This window comes from Martes martes (assembly GCF_963455335.1).
Source record: "Martes martes genome assembly, chromosome: 17".
Classification (NCBI taxonomy): domain Eukaryota; kingdom Metazoa; phylum Chordata; class Mammalia; order Carnivora; family Mustelidae; genus Martes; species Martes martes.
The window spans coordinates 11,222,281-11,238,809 of record NC_137905.1 but is presented as its reverse complement, the minus strand read 5'-3'; the positions used below and the strand labels follow the sequence as shown (position 1 = coordinate 11,238,809).

At 39.1% G+C, this 16,529-nt stretch overlaps 1 protein-coding gene across 6 annotated transcripts in view; it reads left to right on the top strand.

Moving 5' to 3' along the window:
* The window catches only part of CNTNAP4 (contactin associated protein family member 4), a gene marked incomplete at both ends in the record, with an annotated part of 234,878 nt that overhangs the window by 152,390 nt on the left and 65,959 nt on the right, over nucleotides 1-16,529 (top strand). For 5 of the 6 annotated variants that reach the window (XM_080828714.1, XM_080828715.1, XM_080828717.1 and 2 more), the window contains 3 exons: nucleotides 1,878-2,027; nucleotides 7,744-7,915; nucleotides 13,845-13,951. In XM_080828714.1, coding sequence (XP_080684840.1) covers nucleotides 1,878-2,027; nucleotides 7,744-7,915; nucleotides 13,845-13,951 — 429 coding nt within the window. The remainder of the gene's footprint in view (nucleotides 1-1,877; nucleotides 2,028-7,743; nucleotides 7,916-13,844; nucleotides 13,952-16,529) is intronic. The other variant, XM_080828716.1, reaches the window with a different exon arrangement.

Below are 16,529 nucleotides of genomic sequence, written 5' to 3'. Positions count from 1 at the left end.
AACCTACATTTTTCATTTTTCAGTTTTCAGGTCTTTCTCATTATTTTTCACAAACCAAGCCAGTTGGGTCTTTGAAACTATTTTTTGCTTCCTGGATGTAGTATAAAAATGAGCTTCAGTGCCCAGGATGGAATTTGCGTTATACTAAATAAATCCAGCGCAAAGAGCTTAATCGCATAAGAGAGCTTCTACACATATTCTGTCTGAAAGCCTGTGGTCAAAAATGGCTGGGGAAGTAAAGAAATTGTACATTGTACATAATATCAGAAAAGAGGCCATGACCTTTGGGTTTAATAGAGTACTTCTATTTTAGTTTACTAATTTGATACACAAAATCATATAGGATTGGGTATTCAATGGATATAAACCTTACTGGTAAATCCACAATAGAGATGCTTAGCTTCCACCTGTCTGCTGATACTCAAACACAGAGCCTTTGTAGACTTAATTCCCTTTAAGAAGGAAAGGGCTAAATCATCTCATGGGTTCATCGAACTAGAGCTGCCATGGGAGGGATGGGAGATTGTTTTTTAGAGGTGAAGAGAATACTTTGATTTTTGATTAATGCAAGTTTTGGTTATAGAATCTTGGAAAATCCAGGGAAAATATAAAAGTGAATAAAAACCACAATTTTCCATTATGCAAAAATTACTGTTTCTGTACAGGTATATTACCTCTCAGCCCTTCCCCATATTTATACAAAAAGCAGGACTACCATTAGACTTGTATATGTATAGTTGATTCTCACTATTTGCATTAGTTATGTTGTGTAAAGTCATCGTGAACATTGAATTAGCAAATATTGAATGGTATTGAATGGTTACCACTCCTAGGGGAGTTATAGGGTTAGGTTCCTGTGACCTTCTGATCACAACATTTTTGTTAACCAGTCAATATATAACCTTGCTCTCTATGTGATTGTGTCAAGATACCTTATTGGATATGTATTGTTGATCCATTAACATTGAACTCATGACCAGCTGCACTATAACCAATGCCTGAATGAAGTTCATATAACATGTGTATTTTCTCTGCGAGGCACCATTACAGCCTTCTTGCATTTAGAAACACCAGACAGTACTTCATCACTACGCCTGGGGTCTTTTAAATGGCAAAATCACTAACCAAAAGCCCAAAAATGTGGGAAATGTGTTTACCTATGAGAGCTGTAACAAGCGTTTGCTTGTTTAACCTCCGCTGGAAACAAATGTGTTGGTCAACTCAATTTATTCACTGCTCTGTGCGTTTCTGTGAATGATTCCAAAGATGCCCTGAGTATTGATTTTGGGGTTAAAAATAAATTATGGTGAGTATGTGAATTTGCGAATATGGAATCTACACACCATGAGGATCGACTATGTAAATGTGGTTTCACACACTGCTTTAATTTTTAAGTTCATATTATATGGGAAATTCTTCAATATTCATTACAGTAGTTTTTGTAATGATTGACTTGATATATGTTGCTAAATATATATTATAAAAGATGACTACACAAAAATGTAAAAAAGCAGATACATCATTTTATTGGGTCTAACCTAGAATTCTGGAAAATATGCTTTTCCTAAAGCCCTCCCTGTAAAAGATAAATTACATGACGGAAGCTAAAAACTGTCCATGCCAAATAATTGAAAGATTTTTAACCACTTAGGACTTTGTCCAAAGTTGGGGATTTTGTGCTTTTTATTGAGGCCCTAAGAAAGGAGTAATGCACCATTTTCCACAAGAGGGTACCCACTTGCCTCCTTTTCCTATCTTTCCATATCCTTTTATTAATATACTGAGTGCTATGGGCGATGTGTATTTTGTTTCTGACTAACTGCTTATCCTGTTCACTGTTGAGAGAGATCTCTTTTCACTGGTTTTGTCTCCCCCAGGTGTTGGATTAAATGACGGCCAGTGGCATTCCATCTCCTTATCTGCCAAACGGAATCACTTGAGTGTGGCCGTAGATGGCCAAGTGGCCTCTGCCGCTTCTTCCCTGGGGCCCGAGCAGATTTATTCAGGTGGTACCTATTTTTTCGGAGGTAAGAGAAGCAGTCAGGCCATACGGGCAATTGACCCATATTTGCAATTACTCCTCCCTTTGTCTTGGAGATGTCGTCATGTTTTAACCAATTCAATAGTATGGGATAGTTTCTCACTTTCTTTGAACGTGGAAATGTTGAGTGAATCAAGATGACCAACTAGGACCTAAGATGCATTTCTTAGAGGTGGATCTACTTATGTTTACAGTTTTGACAATGAGAATGATTGCAACCTAGACAACCCTCTTCCATTCTTACTTTCAAACTTTGTTATATTTTCCTAGTGTTGAATGGTTCTTATATGGCTTTTTCAGATTTTATGGGCTGATTTTATTGCAGTATTTTCCTGCACATGGCTCTTAGCTCCTCTGGAGCATCCTTATTGCCTTCCTACTGCCCAATGCGGAAAGGCAATATTATGCCAATGGCAAATAATCTAACCTAATTAGCCATAGAAACCTCTGTTCATTGCTCAGTAATAATGCACTGATACATTTGACGAAATTAGGGCATCAACCTTCAACACCAGGCCATCTCTCCAACAGAACAAAAACAAATGAAGCATTTACCTGCCCTCGATGTTTGATTGAACTAAAAGCTTGGAAAAGAAAACCTTGGAAATGGAAATAAATCTTTACCACTGGAAAATTAAAATAAAATGTGATTTGCCATTAGAAAGGCAAAGTTGTAAAACTGGTAGTAGTAAGACTTATTTCTAATCATGATTTGGTGGGTTTCTTATTGCTGTTATTTTGAATTTTAATAGTCACCTCTGTGTAGAATCACTTTTGAATTTGGTGGCAGTAGCCCAATCTTTATTATTCATCAGTACAATACAGATTTCTTCTAAGAATTGAGAGTAAGCACACAGACCGTGCATCAGTCATCCGATACTAAGAACAAACACTTTCTGGGCTACCCAGGGAGGGGTCCATGTCGTAACTGATGTCTGGAGCCCTCGATGTCCTGCAAATGAGGGAGGAGGATGTCCTCAAAGTCCTCACAGCAGGAACCCACAGCACCAGCCTTGACTTCCAAATGGAACAACAGTCCATCTGCAGAAGGAGGGGTGATGGAGGCCACCTCATGACTCTGCGGAGGAACTGGGAGAAGCTTCTGCCGGCAGCTCGTGCCACTCCTGCCGTTGAATACGTGGCTGATGTCAGTGTCCTCTCATCCAGGAATCCTGGCCAGCGCGCTGGGCTGAAGTCTGCTGCTGCCACCGGGGCGCTCCTACTCCCGGCCGCTTCACCCCTGGAACGTCCACTAACCAGAGGGAGGCAGCCTTCTGGGACCTAGACTGCTGGTGGTGACCGATGCCCGGGCTGACCACCAGCCTCTCACGGAGGCGTTCGCCTGCCCGCCACCGTTCAGTGGAGCACAGGGCTCTCCTCCGTGCCCTGGGGACAGCTCTATCCCGTGCAAGAGCACCGGAGCTTCCTCCGTGGGTCGGAGGTGGCGGATGCTGGCCGATGCTGGCCGGGGGTGTTGTGCGCAGGCGTGGCCCCACTTCCCGTGAGCACCCGGGCCACGCGTGCGTGGTCCCTTCTCCTCCAGAGCTGCGGCGGGGTTGACTAGCCCTCGCAGGCGGCGCCTGAAAGGCCGTGACCAGAGAGGGGTGGGTGGGCTGCTCCAGCTCCTGAGCCCGCCGCCGCTCAGCCTCGGCCCGAAGTCGCAGGCGGCTCTGACCGCGGGCAGGCGCCCTCCGTGCCTGGTTCCTGCTGAAGGCGGGGGCGCCCAGCCGGCCCCTGAGCACCGGGCTGCGGCCCCGCGGCTCCCGCCACTGAACGCGTGGGAACGACACCTGAGGGGTCTCCAGCTGCTCTTCCACACAGGCAAGCAAAATGGAAATGAGGTCGAGGGAAAATAAACAGTTTCTTTAAAACAAAAAACAAAACAAAACAAAAAAAAACACGAACAAAGGAAAGCCCTGCCTAATCCTTTGCTGTGAATGGCAGCACAGCGGCAAGACGTTCAAAGATGCAGTCGCCTTCTTTACTGAGGTTTGTTCATTTCCGGTCCAAGTTGTTTATTAAACCCCATGGAATAGATGGTTGATTTTATGGCAGTGCATAGGAGCGCATTCCTTTAATAAATGGTAAGATATGGGGAGCAAATTAAGAGCTTTCACTTCAAAGGAAAAAATTTAGAAGCACTAAAAGGTTTTAAAAACAGGCGTATTGTTAAATGTGAAGAAAAAAAAGACTAGATAAAATGAATAGACTGGATAAAAGTATAAATCAAGAAAATAGAATCCTCGTTCTTAAAGTATTTTGCATCCCTCGTGTTCATATTTAACGATGCCTACCTATTTTTTGCAGAAAATGTTTATTGCCATTTTTCATTCTGTTATAGTTTATGGTGAAATGTATCATATGTGCAGCTGTAGTTTCGCTTGTTTTTATTATGGTACAAATGATATACACTATTTTATCTAAATAAACTTTTAATCTTTGAATAGTTTTACATTTACGAAAAAGTTGCAAAGACCAAGTGTTCCCGTATTGCCTGTACCCAGTGTCCTTGGTAGTTCACCTCTTACATTATGTGCCTTTTAAAGGGTACTAATTAGAATACTATGCATATCTACATGTGCATTTCCCAGCCTAGAAATACAGTATTATCGACATTCATTTGCCCCTCCAGGGTCCTGTCTCTTCATCTCCCCAAGTAAACACTGTCTTGAAATTGGGGTTTATTCTCCCTCCCGTGCTCTATATAATTTGGCATCTATTAAGGTGTCTCTGAGTTTCTAACCAATATACTGTGGAAACTTCCATAAGGACTTAAAAAAAAATTCCCAGGTTTACTTAGGTATCTCTGTTTAATCAATCATCTCAATTGGTGTCCTTCAGTTCCAGAACATTTTGGACACGAGATTCTACTGATCAAAGAGCACACGCCCTGCACAGTCTAGGACAACCTAACATTTCCAGGGTGGGAACAAGAGGCAAAAGAAAGCAGGAGGCCTTCTCCTGCCCTACTCCTTTCTTCTCTTCCTGGACTTGTGGTCCAGAGACTGGTAGAAGAGGTCCATCCTTCTGGAAGCCCACTTAGGGCTTTGGGCTGGCAATTCTGGATTCGGGGAGTAGACTGGAGGAGAGTGGGATGACCAACTCTTCCCAGTTTTATTGCTGGATGCTGTTGAGTCCCAAGGAAAACTGTCACAGTTGTTGGCCCTAGGAGGCCTTCTGCTCTGTGTGCGTGAGAGCCTCCTCTGGTACTAGGATCCATATTATCTAGGTGGAAGGTTCTTCTTAAGTTTTTAGTTCTTCAGCTGGTTTATCTTCAAGTAAATAAATATCCAGTGTTCTGAGATACTTCCCTTCACTTCTTTTCCACAACTCTCTCGACTCAGCCGCTGCTTTCCAGTGATCTTATCAGCCTATAGTTGGCGTAACATGGCTTCAGTCTCTTCCACCAACCTGCATTGTACCTGTGTTCTAGGCCGGTCTTCATAGTGATAGTCATGTTGGCAGAGGGGGCTGTTCAGAAATCACAGTACTCCACGTACGCCATGTCATCCTCCATTATCCGTCCATCGTTTTCCGCTTCTTCTCTCTCCAGCTGAATGCTTTTCAAAACCTCGGACTGCATGGTGGTGCATGGTGCTCAGCTTGTGTCATTTATAAGTTCTAAATTTTAAGAATGTGTTCTCCAGATTGTGGGCAGGTAAACGCCTAATTCCTGCAGTATTCCCCCGTGTGATCTTTGTGCTCTTAATAACACCCTGGGCAGCGCAGACCGGAGGCACTAGACCTTGTGCAGAATTCTCACACCTCCACTTGGGCAAAGCAGACATTCTCCATCCATGAAGTCAAGCCGACATCTTACTTCTGGTGCGGTGACACCGAGTGATAATTTATCTGTCATCCTTAGAGGTGCTTCACATGCTGACTGCCTCCAGTAATGGATCCATCCATTAATTCAGCATTAAGTATTCCCCAGAAATCTTCATGTTTTAGAACTTCCATCTCGAACGGGTTCAGTGCTGAACTTCTCTCTGCCATTGCAATCTATTAACTTGTGGTTGCCTGTTATTGTCGACTAATGAGACGAACCTGGCTTGAACCCTTCTTTATTCCTAAAATCTCTTGCTTATTAAACATTGTAGGTAGGAATACGAAGTGTCTAATGGTGTGACGATACGCTTTCTGTAAAGTTCCGTAATCTTTCTTTGTCACTGCGTTTGCTTAGTTTTATTCCCTCCAGGCATATTGCACAATTTATTTTATTCTGAAATGGTTTGAAATGTGTCAGGAAACACTACCTGGAGGAAAGGAGATTAGCAGAGCTGTTTATATTCCTGGCATATTGTAGTCGCCCCCAAATGTTACTGAACTATTATCCTCTCAGTTTTTACTTTAACATTCTTAATTGGTTAATAAGTCATCTAGAAAACATATCAAGGTTATGATAACCATATCCTACACCACAGAAGAATTTTAAGCACTGAAAATGTGTGTCATACCATGTACAATAGATTGATACTCCAAGAGCTCTCATCACCTTTTCTTGATACATCAAATTTGAAACTTCAGAGTCTCTCTTGGTTAAAATGTAATATTCCAATGTACCTGATAACCATTTTAAGTATGACTCCTGGCCTTTACTTACCATGTTAATGTGTTTTGTTAGGAAAGCAAGCATTAAGGAGAAGTGTTTTCAGTCACAGTAATTATAATTAGGAAAGAGTGTGGATTGTAAAGGTATTAGGAAGAAAAAGAATGTGGATTGTGTAGGAATTAGGAAGTTGCTGATTCATTTCTTATTCTTCAAACTGTAATAGTGCTTGACAACCATAACAGCAGAGAAAGATTAATGAAAAATACATAAGTATAATATATGTGTTCATACTCCATAAAATTATTTATTTCACTTGGCTAGAGAAACACTTAGAACGTCATTAAACCCCAGAGAATAATGGTTAATAATATAGTTCTTTTATTACTGAAATAATTAGAAACAGGTCTTAGATAAGTGTTAGAAAAAAATCAATATAAATGGAACATTCTTTTATGAGGCAAAGAATAAATAAAACCACAGTGAAATGTTTTTGACATTAAGTCATTATGATTTATTAAAATGCTTATGTGTATGTATGGCTCTTATATGCATATGAAAATAAGGTATTTAATTAAATAGTTGGTAATTTTATTCCAAGTCAACACAGCTCCTCTCCCAAATAGTTAGCTTTAAATAAATCTTTAAAAATCTGTTACTGATTTATCTTTTCTTATCTGTAGTGCACATTTTCAATCTTTATGCCCTTTTTTGCATCCCAAGAGACTTCCTGTGTTTAAGTTTAATATGTCATTTATATAATGATAATATAGTATATAGGATATATAATTATAGTATATAATTATTACATATGTATTATTAATACAAAGTATTTCTCTTTATTACCATAGGGCTTAGATGAAATAATGTTATAATAATTATCATATTTATAATTATTTATAAGTATGAGATAAAATTATATATCTCATACAGACCTTATGGTAATAAAGAGAAATACTTCGTATGAACTGCAGTATGTCATTTAGATCACACTAATGTTGACTGCGAGGGGCTCTTCTTCCCACTTTTAATTTTGAGAAATTAACCAAGTACCTCTTTCTTTTCTTTTTTCATAATGAAGTCATCTGTGATACTAAATCCTGATTCATTATGATATATCCTATCTTACTTTGTCTTGTTTTGTTTTGGTCAGGTTGCCCTGACAACAGCTTCGGATCCAAATGTAAAAATCCAGTGGGTGGATTTCAGGGGTGTATGAGACTCATTTCTATCGGTAACAAGGTGGTAGATCTGATTTCAGTTCAGCAGGGGTCCCTTGGAAACTTCAGTGATCTTCAGATAGACTCATGTGGAATCACAGACAGGTAAGGACAATCTCATTTCTTTACCTTGACCTGTCCATTTTCAAACTTTTGGCAGCATATTAAAATTTATATTTAAAATGAATATGTTCTTAAACTTCTCTTTTCTGCCATCATCTGTTCCACGGGAAATGGATGACATTCACATTATGAATAAGATGCTTAAAGAAAAAAAAAAGAAAAAATACACTTTTAGTTTTATGCTTCATATGTCCAGGGATAAAATTTAGATGGAATACATGTGACCATGTTATTGATACGTACATATGCTACCAACTTACAAAAGGTAATGTTGATGCTGTTATAATTTTAGATGGGTGTAAATGTATCAAAAATATATCATTAAACGCAGTAAATTAGTACAGTCTAACTGTAGTATTGATCACCGCGTACCAATAAGTCAGAGATGGATGGAGCCAGTTATCAAAGTGTCTTTTGCTTCTCTGACAGCTGAGTAATATTTTCAGAAGCATAGCAATTTAACGGGTTGCTGTGCTCCTAATGTGTACCTTTAACAACCCATTACTGTCTTCTCTGCAGGGAAAATAAAAAGAGCCTCTCCTCTGGAAAAGTCTGGAGCTGTAGTATTGATCAAGGTGTAAGGATGACCCAGTAGTTTCTATCAGAAGTCCAGTACAGGGCATGATAATGCAAGATTTGGAAGTTAGTTGTAGAGGACAAGTGACATTTAAAATAATAATTGACAGTTAATAATTTAAAAAGTATTTTTAGGCATGGGCATATTAACCAAGTAATCTTGCCAGTCATGCTTTAATATCGAGGGTGTTAATTTTAATTCTTGAGTTCAATGGGGTGTCATAGCCATTACAGATAAAAAAATTAAGCAATGTTGTGACAGACTTAACCCCTACCCTGTAGTAGTGCTCAGTATGTATTTTGAATGAATATAAATTCTGAGCTTTAAAAATAACTTTTTATTTGTATGAGACATTTTACTAATATAAACACACATCTATTATATGTAATATTATATATTATATATATTATATCTGATAGACCATTAGTCTATCAGTGTCTGAGGATCCTATTTTGAACATTAATAGATACTGTGTTGTGTGTAGAGAAAAGTAATTTTAATCTCATTTAGCAAAGGATTAGAAGGCCTTACTTTCCTTTTTATTATGTTTATTTAACCCGATTTGTAGATAAAAATAATCTTTCTACAATGAAAGATGATATGTAAAGGAAGGATTTAGACCATAAACCTCAACTGGCTTGACTTTGGGACTAAAGGACAGTGACCTTCTTCAAAGTTACATCCACACCAGCTCTAGAACCTTAATCCCAATTTGGGAAAGGGCATGTGGCAAGGCTTCCTGAGCCAGCTCTCTCAAGGCAGGGCTCTCTCCTCAGTGGCCAACAATCATTAGGTCCCCATGGGCAAGTTCTGTCATCCACACTATTAGTGATAGTCACGTTGATCATCTCAGACTGCAGACAGTTCTCTTGGTACAAGTTGATCCACACTTCTCCAATGGGGATTTCTCTGAAGCTGCCCCCTTACACAAGGAATCTAGGGGAGATACACACTTATAAAATAGAGCATTGTGATACAGCACAGTTGGAGAATGTATAGTTTTAGTTCCACATCTGAAAAACAGAAATAGTAAGCAAATTACAGATAGATCTTGGCTATACACGATTTATTTATTTAAGAGAAACTTATGACTAATGGTCACCCTAGTAATCCTAAAAATAATAGCAAAAATCAAAGTAATTTTGGCATTTGTTTACCTTTTAAATTTCCAAAAGTGTTTCTAAACGCATCCTCTTATATTCAGAAGAAAATATATATTCTTTATTTTGGTCTTGTGTGCTATACCTATTGACGTAGCTTCCAAGCATTATTAAATAATGTCTTTTTAAAAATCTGTTTACCGGGGTGTATTCTAAGCATTTAACATGAATTAGTATTTAAGTTTGAACGACTCTGTGTAAGGATGATGTGAGTGTGCAAGGAGTCTGGGAATGCATGTGTGAATGACTTACAAGTGTGTGCATGTGTTGGGATAGCATGGTTGTGTGTGTGTGCGTTTGTATGAGTTAATGTGTGACAAATTTTGAGAGGGTGTGTGTGAGGACTTGTGTGAGTATGTAAGGTGCTTTTAGATAGGTGAGTGAGCTTGTGAGTGTCTACGTGTGTGAGAGACTGTGTGCAAGGACTGGGTTCTAAAATGAATTTTATTGATTAATTTTTTAAACTTTAAAGATCTAATTGGTTTATTAAATGATTTATGAGTTGGGCAGCGTCCCATTTAGCAGATAGAGGGGCCCTCCCTGAAATGAATTTTAAATTAATTAATATGTACTTAAAGTAATCCTCACAAAAACCCACGGGCTTTGTTCCTAGTAGTATTTATTCCTAACAAATATGAAAGCAGATGCACAGGGAGGGGAAGTTGGCCAAGAGGACATGGCTCAGAAGCAGAGCCCACATCAAATCTCAGCGCCCCGGGGCCGGGAAGGTCCCATGGAAGTGTCTGCCTGCTGAGCTGCATAGCCTCCAGGGGACACGTTCACATTTATTGTGGTTACTATTAATCTATGTATAATAAACACATAATTTAATGGTTTAACAAATTGCAAATAAAAACAGGAACATTAAAAACATACTTAAAAATCTGACAGGAACTGAACAGTATAGCTCTTTTTACTGTAACTTTAAGTTAGATCAAGCCTACTTATAAAGGTGTACATATATTTACACAAATGCTCACACTCACACTTACACAGTCCTTTGCACACACTCTGTACACGCATAGATGAACAGCCATTGCACGCAGCCTTCATGTGTATGTACACACTCGTGTGCTCACTCACACACCCCAAAGCTCTTTACCACACACAAACCTTACACATTCATTCTTTATACACACGTTCTCATTCCTCCTCACTCATTAATCCATACATATGCACACTCACACACACGCACATACTTACAAGATCATTCCCACACCCCTTACACACTCACATCTTCCTTATGGAGTCCCCCCCCCACACTCATCTAGAAGCCCTCCGTTTGTCCTCTGTGGACATGCGGGGGTGTGGCTCTACGTCAGAAATCTGGGTTGGGGGTAGCTGAGGGCTGTCAGTCCCTCGGTGGAGATGAGGATAGAACCACCGAGGGAGCTGCTGTCCATGTCCTGTGTCCCCGTGGAAGTTATGAGCAGTGAAAGTAATGATGGAAATGTCCACAGGAAAGTGTTGGAGGCTAGAGAGAATGGGTTGATGGGTTGTTTCACTTTGTATTAGAATAACTAGTGAGGAGAAAAGTGCAAATTGTTTAGACATTGAATGAAAGTCAGTACTTCACTATACAATGTAATTTGCCATAGGTTACTAGTTGTCAAACAGAGCTACTGTATGGTGAATTTATTTTTTTTTAAGATTTATTTATTTACTTGACAGACAGAGATCACAAGTAGGCAGAGAGTCAGGCAGAGAGAGAGGAGGAAGCACGCTCCCTGCTGAGCAGAGAGCCCGATGCTGCTGCGGGGCTTGCTACCAGGACCCTCGGGCCATGACCTGAGCCAAAGGCAGAGGCTTTAACCCACTGAGCCACCCAGGCGCCCCTATATGGTGAATTTAAATAACATCCACAATCTAGGCTTCACACCGTAATTTAAAAATGTGAAAAGTCAAGTCTAATAAGAATCAAGGAAAATGAATTCAGTATCTTTCAGCAGCAGCAAATCAAATAGAAACAGCACGTTTATCAGACTAATTATTCATTCTTTGGGATCTTAGGTATAGACGCATGTATCTGCTCTCTTTTAAAAAATGGCTGAGGTCTGTAAAGAATAGCCTGCTCTGTCCTTTTTTTTTCCTGATCACCAACTAGGATTATTATTGTTTTAATCTCCCTCTTTTTTCTAGATTGTTATTGACTTGAAATGCTTGAAAAATTAAATATGTCCTGAAACATTCCTCAAATGGATTTCTATGAATCTATAAAAATGCTAAAATACATGTAAACTTAGTTGGCAATGAAAGATGCCCATTGCTTATTTGTGAGTCCTTAAACAACAGGTTGTAAAATAACATACAATTATAGTTATAAATACAACCTTACACACGAATGTATATAGGTTTATAGTGGTGATTTTTGTATATGGGGCTCTAAACTATATTTCTTCCCTATTGTTTCCTGGATCATTTGATTTTTGTACAGTGGATATCTATTTTTTATAATCAGGAAAAATCAAACACATTACTTTCAGTTAAAATTGGAGAAATCCTATCAGTGAAACATGAAGTTTCCCATCCTTAGTTTTTTAATAACAGAGGGGGCAGAAACGCCAGTATGAATGCGTTCTTTTTTTCTTTTTTTCAGCGTAACAGTATTCATTGTTTTTGCACCACACCCAGTGCTCCATGCAATCCGTGCCCTCCCCAATACCCACCACCTGGTTCCCCCAATCTCCCACCCCCGCCCCTTCAAAACCCTCAGGTTGTTTTTCAGAGTCCATAGTCTCTCGTGGTTCACCTCCCCTTCCAATTTCCCTCAACTCCCTTCTCCTCTCCATCTCCCCATGTCCTCCATGTTATTTGTTATGCTCAACAAATAAGTGAAACCATATGATAATGCATTCTTGACAGGCTTGGCAGTTTATTTTTTTTTGTTCTGAGGAAAAAGAGAGCTTTCAGGCTTTGGTCTCAATGTATCTTTTACTCTACATTCTAAAAGCATCAATAATCTGATCAGGGCTGTTCAGGTTGATAGCAGAAACTCCCAGGCTTTGTTGTCCACAGCACCCTGTGTATTTCAGTGATTTTCTTGTGGTGTTCCAAGCCCAAAAATATAACTAACACTTTCATTTAAAAAGTAGCTTAGGTCCAAACAAGTTATTTATGCCCTAAAATTTAGTAACCCTGTGAAACATATATATTTCTCTCTCTCTCTCTCTCTATACACACACACACACACACACACACACACACACACACACACACATATATATATACCGACATGTAATATATATAATATAATCCATATAATTGTAAAAGTCAGTATATTTTATACACATTATTCATGTAATTTGAAAATATTTTAATTTTATCTTGAATTAAACACAACTACTTCATAATTACATATTTACCTATTGAGTACTGCACAGCTTTTCAAAAGCTTGGAATCAGGTCAGACACCGCCACCCTCATTTTTATTCAACACTGATTTTACACGGTACTGTTTTGTTTTATTTTTTAAATCAACTACTGAAAATCCAGCTTTTTAAAGATAGGGCATCATTAGAAGGGAAGCATTACGTTCTAATGTTGAAATTGAATTACCTCGAATTATGAAGTTGTGCAGTCTTGGGCAGATATCGAGTATGCCTGTATCTCTCTTGAAAAGTTAAAATATCCTGGGCACCCCTTTGAGTTCTGCTGACCACCCTGGAGCACCCTGACACTGCTAGGAATTCACAAGTCTATCCAGTGCACCTTCAACATTCCTGGAGGTCTTCACTCAAAAAGTGAATAAAGAGCCCTTCTTTCCTACCTCCTCCTTTTCTTCTCTCTTTATTTCTTCTTCTTTTAAATATTCATTTGTAGGAAATCAATATGATTAAGTGTTGTTGTTTTATGTAAGCTATTGATATTTGTGGCAACATATTGAATTAGTGTTTTGTCGCTTATGGAAAAGAAAGGACTCTGATATAGTAGGACATGTTGAAAATTAAGCAGTCACAACTACCTGGGAATTGGTTGAAATCTGATGAATTTATCGATCGACGGTTTGGTTCTGTGATTAAACCACTTAACGACAGACTGAATAACCATGAGTCATGTTAAATTTACCCTTTCTGTTACTGTTGACATTCTCCTCTCACTTGACCGTGTATAAGTGATCAATATTTTATGATCGCTCAGAATGAAAAGTAGTGATTGTATCTGCAACTTTTCGTAGGTGTTTGCCCAACTATTGTGAACACGGTGGTGAATGTTCCCAGTCGTGGAGCACCTTTCACTGCAACTGTGCAAACACAGGGTACACAGGAGCTACCTGCCACAACTGTAAGCCGAACACACCTGCTGCTTCTTGCCTCTGTTCTGGTTTCTCTGTTCATTTCCCTTTCCGTGGCTGGGTGTATCTACGTCCACGTTTTGGGATGCACAACCCCGAAGTTTAGCATCCAGCTGCTTTCTAGTTTATTTGAAATCCACCCCTCTTTTCCGGAAGTTGTCAAAGTAGCTTATAGAAATAGATAACCTAAAACAGGGTAGGAAAGAGTAGGAGAGCTGGCAGAGGGGAAATATGTGCAGAAAACAAAAGGTAGCTAAGGATAAACGTAAACAATGCAGACTATGCAGTCCTTCAATTCCCTTGCGACCCCATTTATGAGGATAATGAAATAAGGATGGCAGATCATGATGTTAATCATTAGATAGTTCATTTTATTGAGTGTTTTGTAAATGCCAGCCAGTGATCTCGTGTTTTATATGTCCCACCTTCTTGAATTCTGATGACCACCATAGTGGGTGGTACTAGTATTATCCCCAGTTGACTCATGAAGTAATGGAGAGAGATCAGCCCCCTTGCCCCAGTCTCCTTAAATAGTTGAGGCATAGTGAGGATATGAATACTTGCAATTATGCTCCAGAGCCTGGGATCATAAAAAACACTCTTCCTACGTTATAAACCATGCAATTTTGCTGATGAAACGTTTGCATGTGTTGTAAGACTCGTGTCCACTTTTTCAGTATGTATGATGGTGAGATCATCATTTTTCTTTCCCGTTTTTTCATACCATTACTGACCTTGCCAAGCAACCTAACTCCTACTACTCTCACCTGTAGCTTCAACTTCAGGGAAGGGTGTTATGGGCAAAGTCGTCAGACTCCCCATTCCTCCTCTTTTCACTGTGCTAGGGTTGAGATTGGAATCCTGGGCTCCCAGCCGTGGACATTCTGGAAGGGACCCTCAGAAGTCCTGATTCAGGGCTGGCAAGGGTGTGAGCAGGAGGAGCTCCTGGTTTCAGCCCTCATGCCTGTACCATTACAGCCAGAGTCATTCCTAAGCATCATTTTCTCTGTCACAGTGTCATGAAGAATGCCAGCTGTTGCTAAAGCCACACCTCGCTATGACCAGAAGCAGGTTACTCGGCCAGGTCACCCAGCCAGCCATCTGTTTTATTTTCTTATATCTGCCATCGTCCTAATTATAGTAACTAACTCAAAACAAAGAGCTAATTGAATGTGTTTTAACTATGTATTTGTAATTGTTATCAAGGACTGAATCTAAATATGCACACAAACAACTCTAAGGAAAACAAGTGGATGAAATAAATAAGATGTTTTCATCCGTGGCCACAGTTTGATTTAACTGTTGCGTTAACTGACTGTGTTCTTGAGCAGGTAGTCCAAATGGCTGAAGGGTTTTGGCCAATAACCATTCTGAGAAAGGGGGCCAGGATGACAAACCTGGTTAGAGTGAAGCCTGTACTGTTGTTAGCATAAATACATAGAGGAAGGGGCAGAGAAGGAGTCTTCAAAAGTTTGATAATAAGTCGTATGTGATAAACAGTCATGTTACAAGGAGTCAAGCAATACACACAAAGCAAATGTACTCCTACTTACCCTCATGCAATCATGTGTCCTTTCTAATACCAGCCCTGACTCTCAAATCGTGAGTCTGTCCTGCCAACGTCTTTCAAAGAATTTGTGAACATAAATATGTGCATATAGAAGTGAGTAAACTAATCATTTTTAATGCCCGTTTCACTGCACAAAATATAAAAGTGACTCTAAAACAATCCATGCTTATATTTTTGTCTATACCATATATAATAGGAAGAAAATAAAACCATTGGACTATGGAAGAGTGGAGAAATAAATTTGTATGATTATCTGAAATTTCTATAACACTGAGCAAATTAGTTATATTGCCTAAAAAGTCATTAATATAATTTTCAAAAATTTGGACTAGATCAAGGAAAGACATTCAGGGCGTAACTTAGTTCTCATTTCATAAAATAAAAAGCTTGATGGAAATTATCAGTGCATTTGGCAAAGTGCTCAATGAGACATGTGCATCATATACAGTTGTTAATATCAAACCTTGTACATGGAAAATGTATAATTATATAATCAAAAACATCCAATTATGGAGCAAAACACATTGAGACCACTTGAGGGCATATTTCATATAAGTATTTTTTTCTGCTTCCAATTTTAATTATATTAAATTCTCATTACAGGGCATTAGAGAAAGTTTCTTTCATAAATGACTTTTAAAATTATTGGTGAGCTTTGTCAGTCATAATTTTTTTTTTTTTTTTTTTTTTTTTTTTTAAATTTATTTATTTGTTAGAGAGAGAGCGAGCGAGCACAGGCAGACAGAGTGGCAGGCAGAGGCAGAGGGAGAAGCAGGCTCCCCGCCGAGCAAGGAGCCCGATGTGGGACTCGATCCCAGGACCCTGGGATCATGACCTGAGCCGAAGGCAGCTGCTTAACCAACTGAGCCACCCAGGTGTCCCGTCAGTCATAATTTTTTAAAAGATTTTATCTATAGATAATTTTATATGAGAAAGAGTAGTTACATTATTTAGAATTTTTCTATTACATAATTGTTGGATAAAAGCAGATTATTTAA